The sequence below is a fragment of the Phacochoerus africanus genome, chromosome 10, assembly GCF_016906955.1.
Source record: "Phacochoerus africanus isolate WHEZ1 chromosome 10, ROS_Pafr_v1, whole genome shotgun sequence".
NCBI lineage: Eukaryota > Metazoa > Chordata > Mammalia > Artiodactyla > Suidae > Phacochoerus > Phacochoerus africanus.
Window position 1 is genome coordinate 19,137,613 of NC_062553.1, and position 24,809 is coordinate 19,162,421.

Sequence of the window (24,809 nt, forward strand, 5' to 3'; positions counted from 1 at the left end):
GTAGGTTGCAGACGCGGCTCGGATCCCACGTTGCTGTGGCTCTGGCGTAGGCCGGAGACTACAGCTCCAATTAGACCCCTAGCCTGGGAACCTCCATATGCCGAGGGAGCGGCCCAAGAAATAGCAAAAAAAAAAAAGGCAAAAAAAAAGAATGTGACAAAGTGAAATGAACCAAAGTATAATTCTTAGGCAGAAAAGAGAAGCTTATAGGGGACTTTGTTTCACTTAATCTAGAATTTTTCAGAAAACTGTATTATTTCCAAAAGCTTTCTGGATGATGCATGGCCAGCAGTTCATTTTCAGGAGGAAAAAAAGATTATAATTTCATCCAGATATTTTCTTGCAAAGACTGAAGTTATATTTTAAAACGTAGTCTTTTTTGAGATTTAAATATATATGTTATGTCAATCTTTTTTCCAAGCTTTACTTCATAATTTGTTCTTATTGACTATTTTACCAGTGACTCAGACTTTATTGCATTATAAAACAATTATATACTTATAATGAAGATTCTTATTTCTTATCTAAGGATGATTCCGCTTCTAAATTTAATATGAAGATATTTTATCAGACCAATAATAATGATTATAGAGCAATTTTTTAAAGAGAATAGAATTTATTTAAAATCGGTTCATAAAAACTAACTGAAAAAAGATTAGGGTAAGAGAATCTGGCAGCGTAGATATCACTGTCTTATCATCACCTTTGTATTTTAGAGATGACTATTTGTCATTGGATTTATTCACTTAACAAGTGGTTGAATGCCTGCTGTGTGCCTGGTGTGGTTCTGAGCACTTGGGCTATAGCCCTAACAAGGAAAGTCCTTGCCCTTTTAGATGGACATAAAAATTGGGGAAAGTAGACAGTAAATACTCATGGAATTTGGATATGTGATAGGTATTGAATAAAAGCCCTGTTTGATCTAAGTCAGTGGTTCTCAAACATTTTAAAATCTGTGGAACCCCTTCTTAACTAGGAAGGCCAGTAACATAAAGCAGGTGAAATCAGTGGATCTGGTTAAGCGGCAGGGCGTCTCAGAACCCTGCCCTCCCCTCTTCTCTCACCTTCCCTAGGATTTCTCAGCACAGTTTGAAAATCATTAGCCCAGAGGATTATTGATTTTAGATTGTTAAATGAAAATGAGTAGCAAACTGTGATTGGAATGAAACCTCTTAATAGTTAAGGATCACGCCCAAATCTGTGGTGGGAAGAAATAGAAAAAGATTAGAATGCATTTTATGGATTATTATTTCTCTATATTAAAAGTATATTACAATTTCTACTTTTTTTTTCTCTTATAGAAAATTATTGGTGTGTTTAAACCCAAATCGGAAGAGCCTTATGGTCAGCTGAATCCAAAATGGACCAAATACGTTCATAAGGTCTGCTGCCCTTGCTGCTTTGGCAGAGGCTGCCTGCTTCCCAATCAGGGGTACCTTTCCGAGGCTGGCGCTTCCCTTGTGGATGAAAAACTTCATCTGGACATTGTACCAAAAACAAGGGTAAGGGAGAAGTCATTTTTAATCATGGACTTTCTAATCTCCACTTCTCCTTGGACACTTTGGTAATATTTCTAGTGACACGGACTAAAGTTGAGCCCTGTTTTTGGTACTCCAGAGTCACGAATCTCTCGTAAATTGATTCTAGTGTAGATCCACAAGTGTCCAAGGGAATCTCTCTTGTGCATCTGAGCTGAGATGATGCTGACAAAAACAGGAAAGAGAACTAGCCTTTAGAAAGCAGAAAAAGGGAGTTCCTGTTGTGGCTCAGTGGTTAAGGAACCTCAAACAAGGATGAGGACTCAGGTTCAATCCCTGGCCTTGCTTAGTGCATTCAGGATCCGGCGTTGCCGTGACCTGTGGTGTAGGTCGCAGACGTGGCTTGGATCCTCCGTTGCTGTGGCTCTGGCGTAGACCAGCAGCTGTAGCTCCAATTGGACCCCTAGCCTGGGAACCTCTATATGCTGTGGGTGTAGCCCTAAAAAAAACAAAGAAGGAAAAAAATCTGGGATCTAGAGAATCTGTCGAAGGTAGAGTTAACTAATAGGCTCAGAAGGCTGCTTTTTCTTTTTGGCTTTTCTACATTTTTACTTGAAGACTTCCTCAAAAATCTTCATTCCTAATTATACATATCAAGACTATTACTGCTTTCTTCCACTGGCCAATTTTAGGCTGCCTCTCTCAGACAGAAATGCACATGTGCCATTTAACCAACTTTTCGAAGTCCCTCAGCCTTTTCTTTTTTAGATTCCTTGGGGCATTTATCATAGTGTTAAACTTCACTAATTTACAGCATTAGAGTGAGTTCCATGGTGTATGGGCGTAGAAATACTATAGTGCAGATTCTAACGGCCCCTTTTCTAAATGCTGTCCTTCTAGGTGGTTTGGCTTGTCAGTGAGACATTCAACTATAGTGCAATTGACCGTGCAAAATCTCGAGGCAAAAAGTATGCTTTGGAGAAAGTGCCGAAAGTAGGTAGAAAATTTCATCGGGTAGGACTTCCTCCTAAGGTAAGTAAGTTACAGTCATGGGCTGTATTAGGGGGCAGTATCACATGTTCCCTGAGCTCTGTGTGCTGGGCGCTGTGCTGTGGGCTCTGAATGTATGAGTGAAAATGGTTTCTTATCTTTCAGAGCTTATAGCCATCTGTGTGTGATGGGAGAAAGCTCTGGGGTTAGTAAAGTGCAGGGAACCTGGAGAGGATAGTGGAAAGATGCCAAGCCCAGTTTGGAGGGTGCGGGAATTTCTGAGAGGAACTTGCACCTAAGGCTTCACAAGGTAATGGCTGAAGGAGAGTTAGACCTCGGTTTTACTCTGAGCCTCTCCACCAGTTAGCTCTGAGACTTGGGCAGGTCCCTTCCTCTCCAAGCCCCTGTTTCTCTAGAATGGGATGCTAAAAACTACCTCTTAGGGTTTTCAAAATAAAATGAAAAAATGTATGTCAAATACTTCGTATAGTACCAGGCACATAGTAAAGTCAATGACAGTAACTGTACTTACTACATATTAGATTTTGTTTTCTTACCACTGTGAAATAAAACAAGGAATGATTAGTAACTAGCTAAGCAAGGATGGAGAGAGATAATGGGAAAAGGATTCTAGAAAAAGCTCTATACTTTATTATTTTTTAAAAAATATATTTGACCTGCAGTTTTGTTGTTTTGTTGTTGCTATGTGTTTATCTATATAAAAGAATTCAAGTAGAAATACGTATCTTGTGTTATTATTGTACTCCAAGTAAGAAGGAAGCTTGAAAAAATTTGCAAAGCCTGTTACCCCTTGCATATGCTGAAATAATTGTGACTAAAGAAGAATATTATTTCTGTATTTATGACGACTAGGACTTCAGAATAAGTGTGTTAGAGAAAATATTTAGGATAATGTTTCATACTAACAACAAGAATATAAAGTGTTAGGATAAAAGATAGGTTTTTTTTTTGGTGCTTTGTTTGTAGTTATGAAGCCAGCTAGGTTACCTGTTACCTGTGTGTCCTGTTGTTTAAATTTGTGCCCTGTTTAAATTTGTATTTCCTTCTTTAAGAAAGTATTTAGGAGTTCCCGTCGTGGCGCAGTGGTTAACGCATCCGACTAGGAACCATGAGGTTGCGGGTTCGGTCCCTGCCCTTGCTCAGTGGGTTAACGATCCGGCGTTGCCGTGAGCTGTGGTGTAGGTTGCAGACGCGGCTCGGATCCCGCGTTGCTGTGGCTCTGGCGTAGGCCAGTGGCTACAGCTCCGATTCGACCCCTAGCCTGGGAACCTCCATATGCCGCGGGAGCGGCCCAAGAAATGGCAAAAAGACAAAAAAAAAAAAAAACGTATTTAATGTTAACAACTAGTAAGTTTAATGATGCCTTGTAAAATAGACATATCTTTAAGGAAAAGACTTTTTTAAAAACCGCAGTGATTGAGTAGTTCTTAAAAATGTATGACAGGATCTTAAGATACATAGTCAAAGAATTGATTCTTTTTTAAAAATAAAGTTGTTTTCTGTATTTCATGTTGTAAAAAGAATCCCGAAGTATTTCTTCAGTAAGATAAAATTACATTGTTATTAAATAACCATGATAGGTATAAATTTTGGTCCTCATAATTAAATTCATTTCAACGAGTATTTTTTGAAAATAGCAGTCTTGTTGAGAGTATCAGCTTGAGGGCACCTGTGTTTTTTTTTTTTTAAATTATCCTGAAATAGCTGCTGTGTTTCTTGAAAGAATAGGATTGAGCATTTTCTATTTGCTATGTCTTCTTTATATGAGCATTTTAAATTAATGTAAAAAATAGTTTTCTTGATAAATGTGCCTTATCTAAATTAGTGTTAACTTTGATTTTTCTTACTGTGTTTATATATAGCATTTTATGGCAATACTGTGGAGAAATTTTTAAGGTAGCCCTTTTGTTCTTGTATTTTCTTTTCTAATTCTTAATTCTTAAAATTATAGATTGGTTCCTTTCAGCTATTTGTTGAAGGTTACAAGGAGGCTGAATATTGGCTTAGGAAATTTGAAGCCGACCCTTTGCCTGAGAATATTAGGAAACAGTTTCAGTCACAATTTGAAAGATTAGTGATTTTGGATTACATCATCAGAAATACAGGTACTGAAGTTCTCTCATTTGTTCACTCAGGTCATGTCAACTTTCACACTGTCTTCAACTCTTATTTATCCAAATCAAAAACATACAATTTTGATGCAACAGTCCTGAAGCCACTTTTCCTTTACCTGCCTAACAAAACAGAGATGTAGTACTGATTCTCCCAAGCAGAATGAATCCTGGACTGGAGATTCTGATCAAAGCAGGCTCCTGCCCAGGGGATAGTGATCAGTTCCTATCCCTGGTGGGGAGAGTTGCTTGGCAGCAGGACAAAGCCTGCTGGAAATTGGAAATGTTATCTGCATAATATGAATAATTAAAACTTGATTGTGTAAAATACTTTAAGTGCTTATTTTGACATTACATGACTATTAGTATAGTCTATAAATACATTCAGCTCTTAATTTTCTCTGTGCTGAAAGAGAGTAGTGATGTAGATTATCCAGAACAGTGGATGTGGTTCCCTGGACTGTCAGGGTCGGTGTTACATGGGCATTTGTTACAAATGCATCTTTAGGAGCCCACCCCAGACCTACTGAATGTGGGGCCAGCAGTTCACATTTTAACAAGTCCTCTAGGTAATTCTGATGCACTCTAAAGTTTGAGAACCACTGGTTTAAAATGTTTGCTCATTTATATTAGTTTCTGAAAATGCCTTGTACTTTTTTAGATTTACCTTTTAAAATCATACGGTTTTAGGTTAATATTAAAATTGGTGTACAGTCCAATGGAATATTACTTAGCCATGAAACAGATGAAATATTGCCACTTGCAGCAACATGGAGGGACCTAAAGAATATCATACTTGGTGAAGTCAGTCAAAGACAAAAATTATATGATATCACTTATATGTGGAATCTACAAAAATAATACAGATGAATCTACATTCAAAACAAAAACAGACTCATAGACATGGAAAACAAACTTATGGCTACCCAAAGAAAGAGGGAAGGGGGGAAGGACAAATTGAAATATGAGATTAAAAGATACAAACTTTTGTACATAAAGTAGATAAGCAACAAGAATTTACTGTGTAGCACAGGGAATTATATTCAATATCTTGTAATAACCTATAATAGGAAATAATATGAAATATGTATATGTAACTAATCGCTTTGCTGTACACCTGAAACTAACACAGTATTGTAAATAAACTACACTTCAATTAAAAAAGAAATTAGTGTACAGTCTGAAGTACTCTATATAGACATTAGGTTAAGAGCCCAACCAGAAATTTGCCTGGTAAAAGGGGTAGATGCTCTTTCTTCCTGAGGTGAAAAGAAGTTATCTTTTTTAATAACCTGGTTTTAAGAGTTCTTGGCGGTAATTGTACCTACCTCACAGAATGGTTCCAAGAATCCAGTAAACTAAAATAAAACATGTTAAGCAGTTACAACATCTGGCACAGAGTAAATGCTCAGTAAACGTTAGCTAACATTTATGAGTGATTTTTAGTCGGCCTGATTTTTAAATTGGAGCCTTTTATATGTCTGTGCTACAGATAACAAGTAAAGGTCTCAAAAGTGAAGAGATGACTAGATTTCTCCTCTTGACATTAAGCTATGATATCCATTAAAAATGAAGTAACAGGAGTTCCCGTTGTGGCACAGTGGAAACGAATCCGACTAGGAACCATGAGGTTGCGGGTTCCATCCCTGGCCTCGCTCAGTGGTTTAAGGATCTGGCGTTGCCGTGAGCTGTGGTGTAGGTCCCAGACGCAGCTCGTATCCCATGTTGCTGTGGCTGTTGTGTAGGCCTGCGGCTACAGCTCCGATTGGATTTCATGCCTGGGAACCTCCGTATGCCACAAGTACGGCCCTAAAAAGACATTAAAAAAAAAAAAAATGAAGTAACATTTCTTTTTTATTTTGAAAGATAGGGGAAATGATAATTGGCTAATCAAATATGAAAAGAAGAAACAAGAAAAAGAAATTAAGGTAAGGAAATTATATGTGTATATATATGCACACATACATATAGACACACTATCAATTTCTTTCTTTTTTTTTTTTTGTCTTTTTAGGGCCACACCTGTGGCATCTGGAGGTTCCCAGGCTAGGGGTCGAATTGGAGCTACAGCTGCCGGCCTACGCCACAGCCACAGCAACACCAGATCCGAGCCACATCTTCAACCTACACCACAGCTCATGGCAATGCCAGATCCTTAACCCACTGAGCGAGGCCAGAAATTGAACCTCTATGCTCATGGATACTAGTCAGATTTGTTTCTGCTGAGCCACAATGGGAACCCCCTGACACACTGTCAATTTCTGTAAAAAGTTCCTTGAAGTCAAGTTATTCTTCATCACTTAGTATTTCCTTCACTTAGATTCTTGGTTTTATTTCCTTTTTCTCTTTTTTTATCATCTTTTCTCTTTCCTTCCCGTTTACATTGCGTTTTCTTTTCCCTTTGGCCATCTATGGCATATGGTGTTCCTAGGCCAGGGATCAGATCTGAGCCACTTTGTGACCTAAGCTGCAGCAGCAATGGCAGATCCTTAACCCACTGTGCCAGGCCGGGGATCGAACCTGCATCCCAGTGCTCCCAAGACACTGTCAATCCCACTGCACCACAGCGGGAACTCCCACATTGCATTTTTAAATTATATTTGCAAGGAGTTCCCGTCATGGCTCAGTGGTTAACGAATCCTACTAGGACCCATGAGGTTGCGGGTTTGATCCCTGGCCTTGCTCAGTGGGTTAAGGATCCAGCATTGCCGTGAGCTGTGGTGTAGGTTGCAGACGCGGCTCGGGTCCCGTGTTGCTGTGGCTGTGGCTGTGGCTGCAGCTGCAGCTGTGGTGTAGGCTGGCAGCCACAGCTCTGATTAGACCCCTAGCCTGGGAACCTCCATATGTCAGAGGAGTGGCCCTAGAAATGGCAAAAAAGACCAAAAAAAAAAAATTTATTTTCAAAATAGGCAGCTTTATTTTTTTGTTGTTGTTGTATTAAAAAAAAAGAATGATGTTAGCTCAGTACATTTTTTAGAGCTTGTGAATTTGTTGCATTATCATTGTATTTATTTTGCTCTCAGAAAGGCTTCTGGTGTCTTTTGCCAAAATGTATGTATTTTATTAATTTACTTCTTTCTGAGTCTTATGATTCAGTATTAGGTAATCCAAAATTACCGATGAAATGGAATATGTGTGCTTTATCTGCAAATCATACCCATTGAACTTAAAAAAAATATGCTTCTGCTGCTTATAAGAAGCTGGTTTTTGCAAACAGACTGTGAAGACCCTTAACACGATCAGAATGATACATTTTAGATTGATTCCTATCAACTTTGACTACCCAAGTTCAAATTTTAGATATTTACAGAAGAGATATTTTCAGAATACTTTTATCTGTTTGAAACAGTTTATACATACACTTAGGAAAGTTTTAAATGAGTGAAAAAAGAAATTTCTCTGGAGTTCCCATTGTGGCACAGCAGAAACGAATCCGAGTGGTATCCATGAGGATGTGGGTTTGATCCCTGGCCTTGCTCAGTGGGTCAGGGATCCAACGTTGCTGTGAGTTGTGGTGTAACTTGCAGACATGGCTCGGATCCCGAGTTGCTGCGGCTGTGGTGTAGGCTGGTGGCTACAGCTCAGATTTGAACCCTAGCCTAGGGCCTTCCATATGCCACACATGTGGCCCTAAAAAGCGAAAAAAAAAAGAGGAAAGAAAGAAATTTCTCCATGTTTACAGTCTGTGTATTTTTATCACTTAAAGTTACTGCATTGCTTTAAAAGTTTGTAGTTTTCAGTGTTCATCAAAGAAATTTAAAATCATATATTCATAGTACTCAGCAATAAAAAAGAACAAACTTGATACATACAATATTGTGGATGAGTCTCAAAATCCTGCTGAATGAAAGAAGCTGCGCAAAAGGGAAGATACTTTCTGATCCTTTTATCTAAAAATCCAGAATAGTGTAGGCTAATCCCTAGTGAGTGAAAGCAGAGCAGATTGCCAGAGGTGGGGTAGAGGAAGGGAGGGGACTGCTAAGGGACACAGAAACTTCTGGGTGGCTTCACATCTGTCAGTGCTTATCCAGTTGTACACTTTAATATGTAAAGTTTATTGTGTGTAAATGATACCTCAATAAAGTTGTAAATAGGAAAAATGATAGAAATTTTAAAGGTAGTAATTATAACAGAAATGAGTTTAAAATACATGTAAAAATACACATGTTTAAAATAGTTTCTAAACACATTTTATTGGTATATTTTAAACAATTAGATTTTACTTAAAACATTATTATTTTGCTCTTGAGTATTCTGTGCATTTTCATTGAGGTAAGATATTTGATTATAAACTAACAGAAACCTGGCATATATCACATGGACTGTCACTCTGATACTTTTCTTTTCATTTTAAAATTCTTCACCTTTTGATATTTTATCTAGGCCACAATAATGGCAGCCATCTATTTTTAGATGCTAGGAAGTAACTCTTTAATATGAACATTCTCTTGCTCCTGAGGTGTTCGGTTTCTGCTACAGAAGAATGTTGAAGTAGGAATGGCCTACATTCTGTACTCAAGAGTATCTTGAAGTTCCTTCTATTGGACCTGATTATATTTAGCTGTGGTCGTTGGGGAGTTTCATTTAGAAATGTTTTGTATTTCAACTAATTATTTCTGTGAGACCCTAGGAAAGACCTGATTTTAATAAGGTAACTTCGTTATCTTAAACATATTTTGCATATATCATCCATTTAAGCAAGCTAACAATAAATTATCCAGCACAACATTTTTTTTTTCCCTCCGATGCATGCAGCGGCTTGATGTGGGATCCCAATTCCTAGACTAGGAATTGAACTCAGGCTGCAGCAGTGAAAGTACTGAGTCCTAACCACTAGACCACCAGGGAACTCCCCAGAGCAACACTTTTTAAAGTCTTAATAATTTCAGGTCTTCTTCCCCAAAGAGGAAAAAGTGAAACTATATAACTGCCTAAGTTTATAATATCAAAAAATTTTTTAAATCGATTATGAAATTTTTAATGATTTTTAAGACAGTCTTCCCTTAAAGGGTAAATTTGTATTTTTATAAGCTTTTCAGATAAAATGTCTTTAAACCTCAAGGATTATTGTAAATTTGTCAACCATCATGTAAAAAATAAAAATCATTAAAAAAAATCAACTATAATGGAGAAAATAAAAATCATAAAAAATAATTATTGTAAATTTGTCTCTTGGAAATATTCATATAAATTTTTTTATCAACAGACTATTTTTCTCCTCTTTAGGAAGCAAAATGGACAAATGTGGATAAAGAATCTCTTATTAAAATAGCTGCAATTGATAATGGTCTGGCATTTCCTTTTAAACATCCTGATGAGTGGAGAGCGTGTGAGTATTTAGAACTTTCCATAGGTTGTATAGTTATCCTTTTTCCAGAATAGGAAGGGAATGAAATTTATGGGCATCAAAAACACTGGGCGAAGTATAATTATCTATTACGGCTCAGTTCTGGGCATTAGGGATGCAAAGATGGGTCCTAGACCCTGTGGGTCTGGCTGTGTATTGTTTGCTTATTTTTGGATGACTGTCTGGTTTTGTTTTTTAGCTTATGTTAGCTTTGAAAAATAAGTTTGCTAGCTTTCCAGTTTCTAAATACATGTAACATGGGAATTATCTGTTTTAATATTTTGGTAGAATTCTATTTTAATATTTGGGTAGTATTCACCCCTAAAGCCCTTTAGGCCCACTTCCCCCTTTTCTAATTAGTAATGCTTTAACTACCTTAACAGTCTCTTCTATGGTTAATTGTCAGATTTTCTACATCTTGAGCCAGTTTTAGACATTTGTTACTTTGCTTAAAATTATCCGTGTTATGTGAGTTGTAATTTATAGGTATAAAAGTTTGTTATGGAATTCTCTTATGATTTAAAAATCCCCTCTGGGGTTCCTGTTGTGGCTCAGCGATTAATGAACCTGACTGGTATCCATATGAGAACTTGGGTTCGATCCTTGGCCCCGCTCAGTGGGTTCAGTGGGTTAAGGATCTGGCATTGCCGTGAACTGTGGTGTAGGTCACAGACATGGCTTAAATCCCGAGTTACTGTGGCTGTGGTGTAGGCCGGTGGCCATAGCTCCGATTAGACCCCTAGCCTGGGAACCCTCATATGTCTCCGGTGAGGCCATAAAAAGGAAAAAAAAAAAAAAAAAACCCTCTGTGTATGTTAAATATTTAGGAGTGAAATGACTTTTTTTTAATTAGACTTGCCAAGGATTTGCCTGTTATAAAAAGCACTGGCCTGTGTGTATATATATAATTTTTTGCTTTTGTCAGATAGTTGGCCTTTTATTGATCAGATTTTCAGTTTATTTGCTTTCTCTTTTTCCTTGATTTATGTTTTCCATCATTTTTCCTTTTTCTATTGTGTTCATTCTGGTTTTTTCCCCAATGTGTTTTTTTTCTAGGTATCATTTGACTAAACCTCAGATTGGATAGGTGTTGCTCTTTTATTCTGCTTTTACACATTCATACTCTCAGATTTTCTTTTTGATGAGAATAATTTAGAAGTGTTTTGTTTGCTTTTAAATTTCTAAATCAGTTAATTAAAAAAACTATCCATTATTATTTTCAAGTTTCATTAGTTTGTAATATGTGATTGTAACTGTGAATTCTGCTTTTTGAGGCTTGTTAGTAATTCCTTAGTAATTTGATGTGTGGCCAATTTGAAGGACTGTATTTGAAAAGAATGGAGTTGAGCACAAAGTTCTTTATCTGTCTACTAATTAAAACTTAGATCATATTCTTGACTTATTTTTGGCCATTTGATCTATTACTTTTTGAGAGACAAAGTTCACTGTGATTGCGATTTTGTCAGTTTCTTCATGCATTTTTGTACATTTTTTGTTTTGTATTTCACACACATAAAGGTCCAGCATTTTATCTTACTGGTGGCTTGTTCTCTTTATTAGTGTAAAATATATCCCACTTTATCCCTTGTGCTGTTTTTTGCTTTTCTTATTTTCTCTGTTGTAACATTGCTATACCTCATTTCTTTTTATTAGCATTTACTCGTATCATTCTATACTTTCATTTTCAACTTTCATCGTTTTGTTTTAAGTAAATGACATATGAACAGCTCTTAGGTGGATATTTATTTTTTTTTACTCAATCTGTGATCCTTTTAATAGGTACACTTAACTCTGTAGTCTGTCTTAATAAACTACTGATGTGTTTGAACTTTTCCTGCCATCTTTTTTTTTTTTCTATTTACCATGTATTTCATATTTTTTCTTTTTTTCCTTTCCTGTGTTTGGTTAAACTGACTTGCGATGTCTTTGTTCTATTTCTTTTTTTCCTCTAATGGTTTGGATCTGTATGCAAATCGCATTTTATCAGGTTTAAGATGCCTACAGTACCTCTGGAAATGTTTACCAAACACACAGTTAGGGATTAAGGGTCTGGAACTTGAAAGAGGAATTGGCGTTGAGGATATAGTTTTTAAGCTATCGCCTCGGTCAGTGGAAGCCAGGGTGATGTTTGTTTTTGCCTAAATCATTTCGGGTAAATCGGGGTGAATGGACAATGTGAGGTACCTAGGTTCTCTCAGTAAGTGTTTCATGAATGTTTAGTGAGTGAAGGAGAGAGAGGACTCAGCACAGAATCTGGGAATGGTGACACAGGAAACAAGAGGAAAAGCCTGCAAACAAGAGAAGTGGCTTAAAGGACAGAAGGCACACTTTGGGGGGGGGGGGTCTCCCCTAACCGCGTCGGAGAGCGTTTGCCAGGAAGGTGGTGGACACCAGTGCCGCTTGCTGCCGAGACACCCTGAGCAGCAGGAGGACTGCAAACGGGCCTTAGGAAATGACTGGGGGGCCTCGGGGAGGGTTTGGACGGTCCTAGGAGAAGTTGAGGGGTAGGGACGGGAAGCCAGGCAGGCGTAGACGAAAGGCTTTTCTGTAATTGTTCAGGGAAAACTGAAAGGGAAATTGGGTGTGGCTTCCGGGAGATGTGGGCCCGAGGAGAGGCTTTCTTTGGTGGCGTGGCCTGTCCTCCCAGTGTTCAGAGATCTCTTCGGAGATCAAAGAGAATTAAGAAGGAACGACTCTAAAGGCAGAGTTCAGTCCTCAGAGCGCTCTCTGTGCCAGGAGCCGGCAAAGCTGGAGGCTCTCCTTGGACATGCTCACGGTCGCTCCATGGGTGATCTTACTGTCATAAGCCTTACTCTTGCTTGCAGGAGTCTGAATATGCACCCTGTCTAAGCCTGCCACTCCCTCACAAATCCTTCTAGTCCTGGCACTGTGTAGATTTAATGGTCTTCTTGGGAGAGAACTCGAGTTATCCCGGAATCATGGATCTTCCATCCCTCAAAGCCACTTAACGATTTACCTGCTAGTGATTTAAAACTTGAGAACATTACACACACACACACACACACACACACACACACACACACACACACGAGTGCTCATTCCTGACAGCTTATGGCTGGAAAAGCAGGGAGACCTCAGCCATGGTAGTTGGCACTATGAACAAATTATAAGCACCCCTTAATTTCCAAACCCAGGAACCAGAGTTTCAGACGTATTTTTGTGATACAAGGCTGTTTAAGATAGACTCCTTATCAAAACTCCTACTTTTTCCTGTTTAAAACTCAGAAACCTAACTAGTTCAGGTAGTACTTTGCTGTACTTTACTGTCTGAACTAACCATCCAAACTTAGAAATCTGAATAATTTAGATGGCAAACAATAATTGTTCTCCCTGTTAACTTCTTTTTCCTGTCTTTTTTCTTTTTTTAACCTGGGAATTGTAGGAAAACAACAGGGTAAACGTGGGTCTAAATAAACCATTTCCTCCCACTGATAAGAAAAATACTTTTTTAAAATTAGATCCATTTCACTGGGCTTGGCTTCCTCAAGCAAAAGTTCCTTTTTCTGATGAAATAAGAAACCTGGTTCTACCATATATTTCTGACATGAACTTTGTGCAAGATTTATGTGAAGATCTTTATGAACTTTTTAAGGTAAATAAATGTTTATTTTTAATTATTGCAGAAAACAAAATCTTAAAAGAGATTTTCTTAATGGAGCTAATTCACAGTTTGCTGCTTCTGCTGTCACTGCAGTAGAAGCTGCTATAACAGAAGGGAATGGGCAGTGTTCCTTTATAGGAGCATACATTTGTGAAATTACACTGAGAGTATTCTTTGAAGTGAGACTATATTAAAATTTGAGAAGTTGTTTTCTTCTAAAGTTGAATTTTTGCATGATTACTCTATAAATTGCAAGCAGTGTTTAGGTGACCTACTGTGATTTAATTCTTGCTCTCAAAAGAAAAAGCCTAAACTCATTGACTGAAAAGTCATTTAAAATCCTTTCTGAAACAAATTGGAGTGTAAGTTAACTATTGTCATTTGAGAAATATACAAAAATACATCAAGTAAAAGTAATCTTTTCATGTTATTTTTTCTATTAGAAATGCTTTCTAATGACCTTATGTGCTAACTTGAAGAGCTCATTTGTTTTCAGGTGTTTTCAAAGATCTTAGTTTTGGAATTACAATAATGTTTGCTTTCCTTTTTGCGATAGACTGACAAAAGATTTGACAAAGCCACTTTTGAAAGGCAGATGTCTGTGATGCGGGGCCAGGTATGTCACTTGTCAAGATCTTGTTCATTAAGGAAAAAAATCTCTTTGAAACAGTAGTCCATTTTTGCCCTCCGTTTTGACCCAAAGATGCAACTCTCAATACTGTCCTTTATTCTGAACCAAAACAGCTCAGATGGTGAGAAATGAAGTTAATTGCAATACTCTCTTTTTCTCTATTGTCTTCTGTATTAGATGTTTTTACCTTGTGTATTATTTAGTCAGCCACTTTCCTTCTACTGCTAATTCTTTGTCCTCATTTTGATAATTGTCTTCCTGAGTATCAGTATCTTTCTCTTCTTCACATCAACTTACTTGAATGTTTCAATACCAAGTTCTGTCTTCTGTGGATTATCTTCCTCATAGAATATGTTTGGCCTCTGCTAGAGCAGTCAGTAAATAACCATGTCACCAAGGCTGAGCACTAATTGAGCCATAAAAGTACTAGTTGTATAACTCAGTCCTCTTACCCTTCTCACCTCCTTTAATTAGAGGTACAAGGTATTAATTGCGTCTGCTGGTATGGACCTGCACACCGGGCTGACCTGCAGGTGATTCTTCTACTCTATTAATAGTATTTAGTTTCCAGAAGGAAGACTTGAAATGGAAATAAACTATAGTGTAAACATTGACTTTTAGTGACTTACGAATTAATTTTTTCTTCCTAAAATATGCATTTCATTTAAGGTAGCTATTTGCTTTATACCTGAGACAAAGAAGACAAGACTAGTTTTTGCACTGTTTATTATATAACATTAACAAATAGAATTAAATTAGGTAATCATTTATTCATCAAATATTATTTGACAGAACCAGTGCCTGAAACTGTCCTTGTGATTGACAGAAAGCAGTGAGTGAAACCAAGCTCCTCCCCTCATGGAGTCCTTTTCTGAGGAGGAGGCCAGGGGAAGGGGATGGGTTGTGGGCTTGTGTGTCTCTCTCTGTTGTTGCACGTATACAATGCTTGGCTGGAGTCATGAGTTTTAAACAGTGAGTGAAATGGCTGGAGAAGGGGGCTAGAGCCAGATTATGAAGGGCCTTAAGTGACAGTATAGATTCCACACGAAAGGGATTGGAGCACTTAGAGATTAGCATAAAAAAAGGTTGTGATAACCCCAGTGTTGATCAGTAGACGACTGACTTAAGGAGATGTGGTACCTATATACAATGGAATATTACTCAGCCACGAAAAAGAATGAAATATTGCAGCAACATGGATGGACCTAGAGACTGTTTGTTATACTTAGTGAGAAAGTCAGATAGAGAATGACAAACACTATATGATATCACTTATATGTGGAATCTAAAAAAGAGTACAGATGATTCTATATACTAAACAGAAGCAGACTTGTAGACGTAGAAAACCAGTTTATGGTTACCAAAGGGAAGAGGGAGAGGAGAGGGACAAATTAGGAGAATAGATTAACAGATACAAACTACTGTACATAAAATACATAATAAAGATTTACTGTATAGCACAGGGATTTATCCCCAAAATCTTATAATAACCTTTAATGAAATATAATCTGAAAAGAAAACAACTGAATCACTGTGCTGTACACCTGAATCTAATGTGATGTATTGTACATCAAATACAGGTTTTTTTGAAGTTGTGATAATGACCAAGTTGTCTATTTACTAGTGTGGAGAGATCTCCAGTATGTATTATATTAAAAAATAGGGAGTTCCCATCATGGCTTAGCAGTAACAAACCTGACTAGTCTCCATGAGGACGCAGGTTCAATCCCTGGCCTCACTCAGTGGGTTAATGATCTGGTATTGCCATAAGCTCTGGTGTAGGTCCAGACACGACTCAGATCTCGCGTTGCTGTGGGTGTGGTGTAGGCCAGCAGGTACAGCTCCTATTTGACTCCTAGCCTGGTGCGACCCTAAAAAGACACACACACACACACACACACACACACACACACACACACACAAAAGCATAATAGTATGGGAGTTCCCGTCGTGGCTCAGTGGTTAACGAATCCGACTAGGAACCATGAGATTTTGGGTTTGATCCCTGGCCTTGCTCAGTGGATTAAGGATCTGGCATTGCCGTGAGCTGTGGTGTAGGTTGCAGACTCGGCTTAGATCCCGTGTTGCTGGGGTGTAGGCCGGCAGCTGCAGCTCCAATTCGACCCCTAGCCTGGGAACCTCCATATGCCATGGGAGTGGCCCAAGAAATGGCAAAAAGACAAAAAAAAAAAAAAAAAGAAAGAAAGAAAGAAAAAAAGGCATAATAGTATATATAAGCTGCTAGTATATTGTGTTTAAAAAAAGAAATCAGAATATTTTTGTAAAGGGGGGAGGATTGTGATAAGACATATTTCTGGAGAAGAGACCCTATCCTGGTTTCTTCCATGAACTCCCTGAGATTTATGTGTTAAATTCTGTTCCTTCTATGTGTTTGAGGCATGGGGTGGCCAATAGAATTTATATCTCAGCACAGGTATCCCTAGCCCAACAAAGAACCACTGCAGACTGGACAGTCGGGTGCACATTGGCTCAGCAGATTAGTGTCTAGCCAGGGTGCCTCACGTGGAGGTGTTTTTGGTAATTCAGACATGAATGATAGGCTTAGATGCTGGATGATTGTAATTATGTTGCTAAGTGTTACCACCCTAAACTAGATTGGAGCTAAATTTTTAGACATAGGCAATTATGCCCTAATTTGACATTTTTGCTTGAAACAAATTGATTTGACTTAACATTATGCTCCACCTTCTGGAATCCTTATCCCTAAAGATGTATCTTTATCTTAGGAATGTTTGGCTTTTTTAAAAATAAAGCTTGTAAATAATTTTGTAAACTTTTTGTCTTTTTAAAAAAATTTTTTTATCTTTTTTAGGGCTGCACTCGCAGCATATGGAGGTTCCCAGGCTAAGGGTCCAATCGGGGCTGTAGCTGCCGGTCTGCACCAGAGCTACAGCAACGCAGGCTGTGAGCCACATCAGCAACTCGGGATCTGAGCCGCGTCTTTGACCTACACCACAGCTCACAGCAACGCCGGATCCTTAACCCACTAATCGAGGCCAGGGATAGAACCCTCGTCCTCATGGGTACTAGTCCGGTTCATTAACCGCTGAGCCATGACAGGAACTCCTAATTTTGTAAACTTTAATTGTAGATTAAAGTTAGTACCTGAGCAATTTAAATTTAAATTTTAAAATGCTTATCTGAAAAGATATGGGGACATTCCAGTTCTGAAGTCTATTACAAAGATGTACCAGTGACTATCTGCTATTTTAGGTTTATTTGTTCATATCTTGGCTCATTTACAAAGGAACAAGGTATTATATAAATGGATGTAATGGAAATAAGAATGACAAGATCAGGATCTGGGGAAAGAAAAAAGTAAAATGATACCTTGGTTACATGTTTTAATTTGATTTTGTTTTGGTTTTTTATTTTAAGTTGGTTTTGACCTGACAGCCAAAAAGAATAAGGTACCCTGACCATGTAAAGTTCCTTAGTTTTAGCCTTTTCTTAAAAAAAAAAAAAAAATATATATATATATATATATATATATATACACACACACATATATGTGCACACACACATGTGTATGTGTTTTCAGACTGAAAAAAAATCTGGTATTATATTCTATTCTAAAATAAATCAGTGATTTGAAACCAAGGCTTAAAAAACAAAAACAACCCGTGTTTTAAGCAACAGAATTCCTTATTCAGCCAGTTCCTTAATTGAGTCAAAATACTTGTGTTATTTCTATAGCTTATAATTACCCCTTGAATCCCACTCTCTTCATTTTTTCCCACTCTTTTAATTTTGCCAGTTAACAGCATGATTTGTGCTTTGTACAACCAAGTCTTTTGCCCTAGTTTATGGTAAGTTTTTGGTTCTGCACACATAATCAGTGACGTGTTTTAATTCTTCAAATAAAGATGCAGACTGGAGCTAGGAAGTTACGTGAAGGCATTTCTTTTAAAATTTGGCTAGTAATGTTTATTAAGTTAAAAATTTTGAATTTTACATTAAATAGCGGTAGAGGCATGAGTAGGTTCAATAAGAGCATTCATTTTATAGTCTACCTGTGCCTGTTTGAAACACTGAACCTCAGAAATGTGTTTTACACATGATCTGAAAATGACAGAAATGATAAAACAGTTTTATTAATACAGAGCGAACTTCTGTGCAGTGACTTGTAAACCAGAAGCTCATTTGCAGATTCAGTCAAAATCGGTGTTAAAAAAACTAACACTTTTGTACACCTTGAGAACTTGACACTTTACTAGATATTTTTAAGTTTGTTATTATTTCTCCTAACAACAACTCTACATAGTTATCTGCATTTATAGCTTGGCTCACAGGGGTTAATATGTCACAGTCTGTCTAGGTCTGGCAAGCCTATAACATTTAGGCATTGCCTCTGCCTGGGGCCATTGTTATCTCTGGATTTAGTCATTTTCTAAGTGGCATCCTTACCTCTTCTCCCACATTAGACGAGGGCAGTAGCTCAAAAAGCAGATGCAGCCATCTGATCAGTTCTTTGGTGATTTACAAGTCCCTTGAGTGGGTGGGAGCTCACGTCCGGATTCTGAGCACGATCTGCAGGAGCGTCACAATCCGCCTCCCCCCTGCACACCTGCCTTCGTCTCTTGTCACCTCCAGTTCCCCCTAAGCCACTCGTAACCATCCTCCTGGTCCCAGTGCCCAGTTCCCAGTGGAGCCCTTGTGCGTGCTGTTGTCTCTCCTCAGGTGCTGCTTCCTCTTCATCTGGAGAACAGCTTTTCCGTCAAGCTCCAGCTCTGTCTTCTGAGGCTCCTTCTGCTGCCCAGGGAGTTTGGTTTCCACAGCACTCCCTGGGAGCACCCGCATCACACTGCATCCAGAAATTGGATGTTGAAACAAACAGCACGTTGGGCACGGTGCTATTGAACAATAGCTTAAAACCAACCAGAAAGTAGGATGGATGTAGTTTTATGTAGATAGTACAGTAATTCTCATGCCCACTCAAACCTGAGGACCAGCAGATTCATCTAAAGGAAACAGAGTCTATATGCAGAATTCTGAGTTTGTACCCTCTGCCCTTGACCTGACTGTCACATTTCCAAAACATTATCAAATGTGGCCTAGATGGAGAACTCCAAAGTGTTTCTTTCTCCTTGCCTGCAGTGTCTTGTCTAGTTCCAAAAACAGTCTTCTCTGATTTAAATATACAATAATAGATGTGTTTATTTTTTGAGAAATGAAAAAATGGGTGGTATATAGAGAAGAGGATCAAATTTTTTTTTTTTTTTAGGGCCACATCCTCAACATATGGACGTTTCCAGGCTAGGGGTTGAATTGGAGCTAGAGCTGCTGGCCTGTGCCACAGCCACATGGGAGCTGAGCCGTGTCTGTGACCTACACAGCAGCTCACAGCAGCGTTGGATCCTTAACCCGTTGAGCAAGGCCAGGGATCGAACCTGCATCCTCATGGATGCTAATCAGATTCGTTAACCGCTGAGCCACAATGGGAACTCCCAAGAAGGATCAAATTTTAAAGCCAGGCGTAGATCCACACTAGATTCCGGTTATTTGTGCCTGTTGCTGTTTGTTTCTAGAATGTGAGTACTTTGAGGGCTCAGATGGGGGTGCTTCATTTCCTATTTAGTCTTCTCTCCTCCCCAACACAGTGCATGCTCAGTAAATGTTTCTTTAGTAAACAAATGCCAGATACAAGTGTCTTCTCAACTTTCAAAGAAATATTAGTATTTAAGATAGTTTTAAGATTGAATCATTTTTGCTCTTGCTCTTGGAGAGACAGCAGTGAGTGATGGCTTGAAGTGAGATCTTAATTCTCTGCTCAGGAATTGAATCTGGGCAGCCTGGGTGAAAACCAGGAATTGTAGCCACTAGACCAGCTGGAGGCTAAAAGCAGAATTGCCCTGATTGTTCCTGCCTTTGAAAGCAAGAATGGTTCAAGGAGGCAAAGGCTGTAAAAGCAGGTACAAAGTGTATTGTTAGAAATACCGTACACCATGTGGCAGAGCTCACAGAGACACAGTCTGTTTACCGAAGGCAGAGGCAAAGCAGTAGCTCCCACCCAGAGGAGGCGCGTGGGTGCGGGCGTGCTTCCGAATGAGGGGCGCACCAGCGCGGCGATTTAAACCACTTAAGTAGGACAGTTCCTCTGGGGCTCTGTTTTCCTTTGGCCAATTTTCTGGTTATGTTTCGCACACCTGACCAGACCCAGGGCCCTCCCCTCTATGTGTGCACATCTTTTCACCAAGATGCCTTCCAGACAAAGGGTCATGGGACAGTTATTCGGACTTTTTACATGGCCTGGCACCCCCTCCCTTTTTCACCCAGAGGGGTCTCTCTTTGCGTGTGTCGTTGGCGTCTCCCTGGCCCTGAGGATAGGGGGTGTGTAGCCTCTTGACCTTTTGCCCAGGCGGGCTTAGCCCCTCTCTGCCCCAGCCATTACCGTGGCTTAGCGTGTCCACAGAAGACAAATTCTAGTCGTTTACCTTGTGCCTGTTGTTATTTCTGTCTTGAGGTCTAAACAGGTGGCTGGCTGTAAATGTCTGACCTGGAGCTCACCTGTCTCCTGCCTCAAGAAGTATAAATAAGGGACTAGTTATAAATATCTGGGGCCCAGCTGTCTCCTGTTATACACAGGAGCGAGGCCCTATGCCTCACTATTACACAGTTGAAAAATTTTAATCTTACAGAATGACTTTTATGTTCTTTGTCCACTCTGTTCCTAGATTCTCTACAACAATCACATATTGTTTTTAGCATCAGGAAAATATTAAATGTTACTTAAATTAGTGTGTTGAGACTAACAGAACAGGATTTTTAAAATCGAAAGAGAAAACTAACCAGAGCATTTCATTCCTTAGCCATGCTGATAGCCACGTTTTATTTCCATGGTAAAGACAATGCTTATAAATATGTTATCAACTCTTTTTGTCTTGTTATCCAGATATAACCAGTCCAGATGATTTTTTTTTTGTCTTTTTGCTATTTCTTGGGCCGCTCCCGCGGCATATGGAGGTTCCCAGGCTAGGGGTCCAATCGGAGCTGTAGCCACCGGCCTACGCCAGAGCCACAGCAACGTGGGATCTGAGCCGCATCTGCGACCTACACCACAGCTCACGGCAACGCCAGATCCTTAACCCACTGAGCAAGGACAGGGATCGAGCCTGCAACCTCATGATTCCTAGTCAGATTCGTTAACCACTGCGCCACGACAGGAACTCCAGTCCAGATGATTTTAAGGAAAGAACTTAAAATGGATCATAAACCATAAATACAATGAGTAATACTACTACTAGTAAAGGTTTATTTCCCTGATGTGTTAAGTACTTCAGATCTTCTAGAATCTAAACCGTGTAGTTTATACAATTTTATTATGAAGTTTATTTATTAGTATGGTTTGTGTTGAAACCTTTATGTTTATCTCACAATCTTTAAGTAATTAGTAAGATGCACACCATCTGCATATTAGATATTTTCAAATACCTGAAGGAGACAAGAAAGTACACACAAAAAAAGGATTTTTTACCAGATATGCAGGGAAAAAATAAAAAGGAAATATTAAATTTTCATTTGAACAGAGTAGAATAAGCTGCAGGCTATGCATTCAGTTTCATAACCTTATGTTATGCTCAAGTAGCAATTCCAAGGGTATGTTTAAACATGGACTATATTTTACTTTTTCTAGTTTTACTTTTCCTGTTTGAGTAGATTCTTAAATAAAACTATTTTAAATGCTGCCTTCCCAAATTCTGTAAGTCACTTGCCTTGTGTCATGCTTTCCCATAGCACTTTTTCCTTCTAATACCTGGCATAATGTACTTGTTTATGATGTGTATCGCCTCTTCCCCTGCTAAGATGTGAGCTCTGTGCAGGCAGAAATTTTGTTTGTTTCTCTTACTGTCCTATCCCCAGCACTTAGAACAGAGCCTAGCCTGTAGTAAGCATGCAATAAACAGATGTGTGGAATGGGTGGGTCAGTGAGAATCAGGTATTTCGTTAGAGCCAGACTGGTTAGACCAGTATTTGTTCAGGTTCAGTGTCAAACAGCATATGCATGTGGAAGCATTCACTTTAGTCAGCCTCTGACTCCTACATGCTCCTGGATGGAGGTACCTTCTAGAATATTTTAAAGTTACTAATTGGCAAAAATTATTTAATCCTAATTTTGTGCGTTTGTGTGTGTATACACGTGTGTGTGTGTAAGCATGCATACGTATATAACACACACACAGCAATCACAGTCCCGTGGGGCACAAATGGATGAAATGCAAACGGTAGTTCTGAATAAGTGGTTACGGTGATGTCAGGGAGCTGAAGGATTTTGTCTGTTTTGAGCAAGTAAAAATCTCTGCTCTTTCCTCAGATCTTAAATCTCACTCAGGCGCTGAGGGACAGGAAGAGTCCGGTCCAGCTGGTGCAGATGCCGTGTGTGATCGTCGAGCGCAGTCAGGGCGGAGGCCAGGGTCGGATTATCCACCTGAGCAGTTCCTTCACCCAGACCGTCCACTGCAGGAAGCCATTCTTTTCCTCCTGGTAGCAGACGTCAGAGTAAGAGAAGCCAACTGTGTGGCATTATTGTGTTATTGGGACCTGACAGTACCATAAAGCTGCTGTTGCGAGCTCCAGTTGCCAAAACCTCAAGTAGTATGTCTCTAAACGGTTAGCTTTTGAATGTAATCGAAGTTTACAGGTTTTTAGCCAAATATTAAATTTCTTTTTCAGGGAAGAGGTGATGCATCTCCTATATCATATTTTTGTAGAAACATTGTACTTTATGTTGATGTGAGTTTAAGAGGTAATTTCATAGTTTACACGTTCTGAAATGACTGTAATTACTCGAGAACTCCAAACAGAGCTATGAGGTCTTTGATGACTTTGAATACAGTAACTTTTTATATGCTTTTTAAACGTTGAGAAGAATGCTCATGTTAATAACTCTTTTTACATTATAAGAGGCCTTTGAGGATGAAACTGCTCTTTAGGAGCTTGAATAGAGTAGTAATAGAAAAATAGGTAAGAATAAAGCAAAGTTGCCTTAATTTAAAAAGCTGCTGTTTTAGAACTCGAATAAATGCTCCTAAAGTAACCATTATTAGGGACCAGAAAATAGTATCTTGTTTAAGTTATGGATAACCATTTTCCTTTTCGTATGTCAGAATATTTTTGGTCAATTATTTTGCTATAGTGAGGAAGAAAAAAAAAATCTAAAGATATCTCCCCATTTAAAATAAAAAATGGAAACACTCAACTTAGACTTGAGGGGAATAATATGAAATTAAGATAGATCTCCAGTACTTTGAAATTCCAAAACAGCACTAAAAATTCCCTTCTGTTTCTTGCATCGGATCCATAGTTAATCTGTTAGTGCCTCAGAGTACTGCTCTGATTCAGTTGAGTATTTCACCTAGTATTAAACCTCACTGAAAGGTAAATCATAACTCAGTCTGTATACTGGATTGCATTTTGGGGTCCTAGGATATAACCTCTTAAAAATAATAGCAGTATCGTAGGGTACTTGAATTACTGATGTTCTTATAATTACAGTCAACTTTAGAATATCAGCCCCAGTTAAAGGGGAACAGGACAGAGATAACCATAAAATCACTTTTATTTGATTCTGAACATCAGAATATCTGACATCCTGGGCCTTTGGAGCATTTTTAACTCATCAAGTGGTTTAAATTGAAATAAGCCTAGGGAGTTCCCACTGTGGCTCAGCAGTAACGAATCTGACTAGCATCCGTGAAGACATGGGTTCAATCCCTGGCCTCACTCAGTGGGTTAAAGATCCAGTGTTGCTGTGAGCTGTGGTATAGGTCACAGAAGCAGCTCAGATGAGGCCGTAAAAAATAAATAAATAAATAAATAAATAAAATTGAAATAAGCCCAATATGAAGATTTGATACCAAAGAAGCAGAAGCTTCATTTTCTCCTTAGCCTCCAAACAAATAACTTCACCACTTAGACTAAAACTGGGCAGTTTGTGGTTCTGGCCTTTTGTTTTTTAAGCTTTCTGTCCTGTATTTTTTAAAAGGAAGTGACTTTTTGGAGTTCCCGTCATGACTCAGCGGTTAACGAATCCGACTAGCATCCATGAGGACGTGGGTTCAATCCCTAGCCTCACTCAGTGGGTTGAGGATCCGGCGTTGTTGCCGTGAGGTGTGGTGTAGGTCACAGACGCAGCTCGGATCTGGTGTTGCTGTTTCTGTGGGTAGGTCAGTGGCTACAGCTCCAGTTGGACCCCCAGCCTGGAAATGTACATATGCCGCGGGTGTGGCCCTAAAAGACAAAAAAAAAAATTAATGACTTTTATGTAAAAAGTATTTCCTGAAGGTGAAATTAGGATGGTCGTCAGACTTGCCGTTCTCCTTTCCTTCCCATCTCTTTCTTGGTCTTCATGGATGAGACAAATGAGAAAACCGCTGTCCTAGTAGAAAGCCTTGGGCAACCTCTGCTCTCCTACCTCCCCCCACGCTCCATGCTCATAATGTTGAGATAATGGAAAAAGTGACTGGAAATTCCAAACCCAGGCTACTATCTTTAGCTAAATGCCAGTAATTAAAATGTGCCTTTTGAAGATGTGTTCTTAATGGGATCAGTGGTTATGATGTGGGTACTGCTTTCATAAAACATTTTTTTT

At 38.8% G+C, this 24,809-nt stretch overlaps 1 protein-coding gene across 2 annotated transcripts in view; it reads left to right on the forward strand.

Annotated features, from left to right (window-relative positions):
• Positions 1–23,448, forward strand: part of PI4K2B (phosphatidylinositol 4-kinase type 2 beta) — a 34,681-nt gene extending 11,233 nt beyond the window's left edge. The window contains exons 3-10 of one of the 2 annotated variants that reach the window (XM_047798593.1): positions 1,302–1,502; positions 2,379–2,510; positions 4,441–4,594; positions 6,467–6,528; positions 9,827–9,929; positions 13,427–13,560; positions 14,126–14,185; positions 22,533–23,448. In XM_047798593.1, coding sequence (XP_047654549.1) covers positions 1,302–1,502; positions 2,379–2,510; positions 4,441–4,594; positions 6,467–6,528; positions 9,827–9,929; positions 13,427–13,560; positions 14,126–14,185; positions 22,533–22,706 — 1,020 coding nt within the window. In that variant the 3' untranslated portion in view covers positions 22,707–23,448. The remainder of the gene's footprint in view (positions 1–1,301; positions 1,503–2,378; positions 2,511–4,440; positions 4,595–6,466; positions 6,529–9,826; positions 9,930–13,426; positions 13,561–14,125; positions 14,186–22,532) is intronic. The other variant, XM_047798594.1, reaches the window with a different exon arrangement.
• Positions 23,449–24,809: the final 1,361 nt, after the last annotated feature.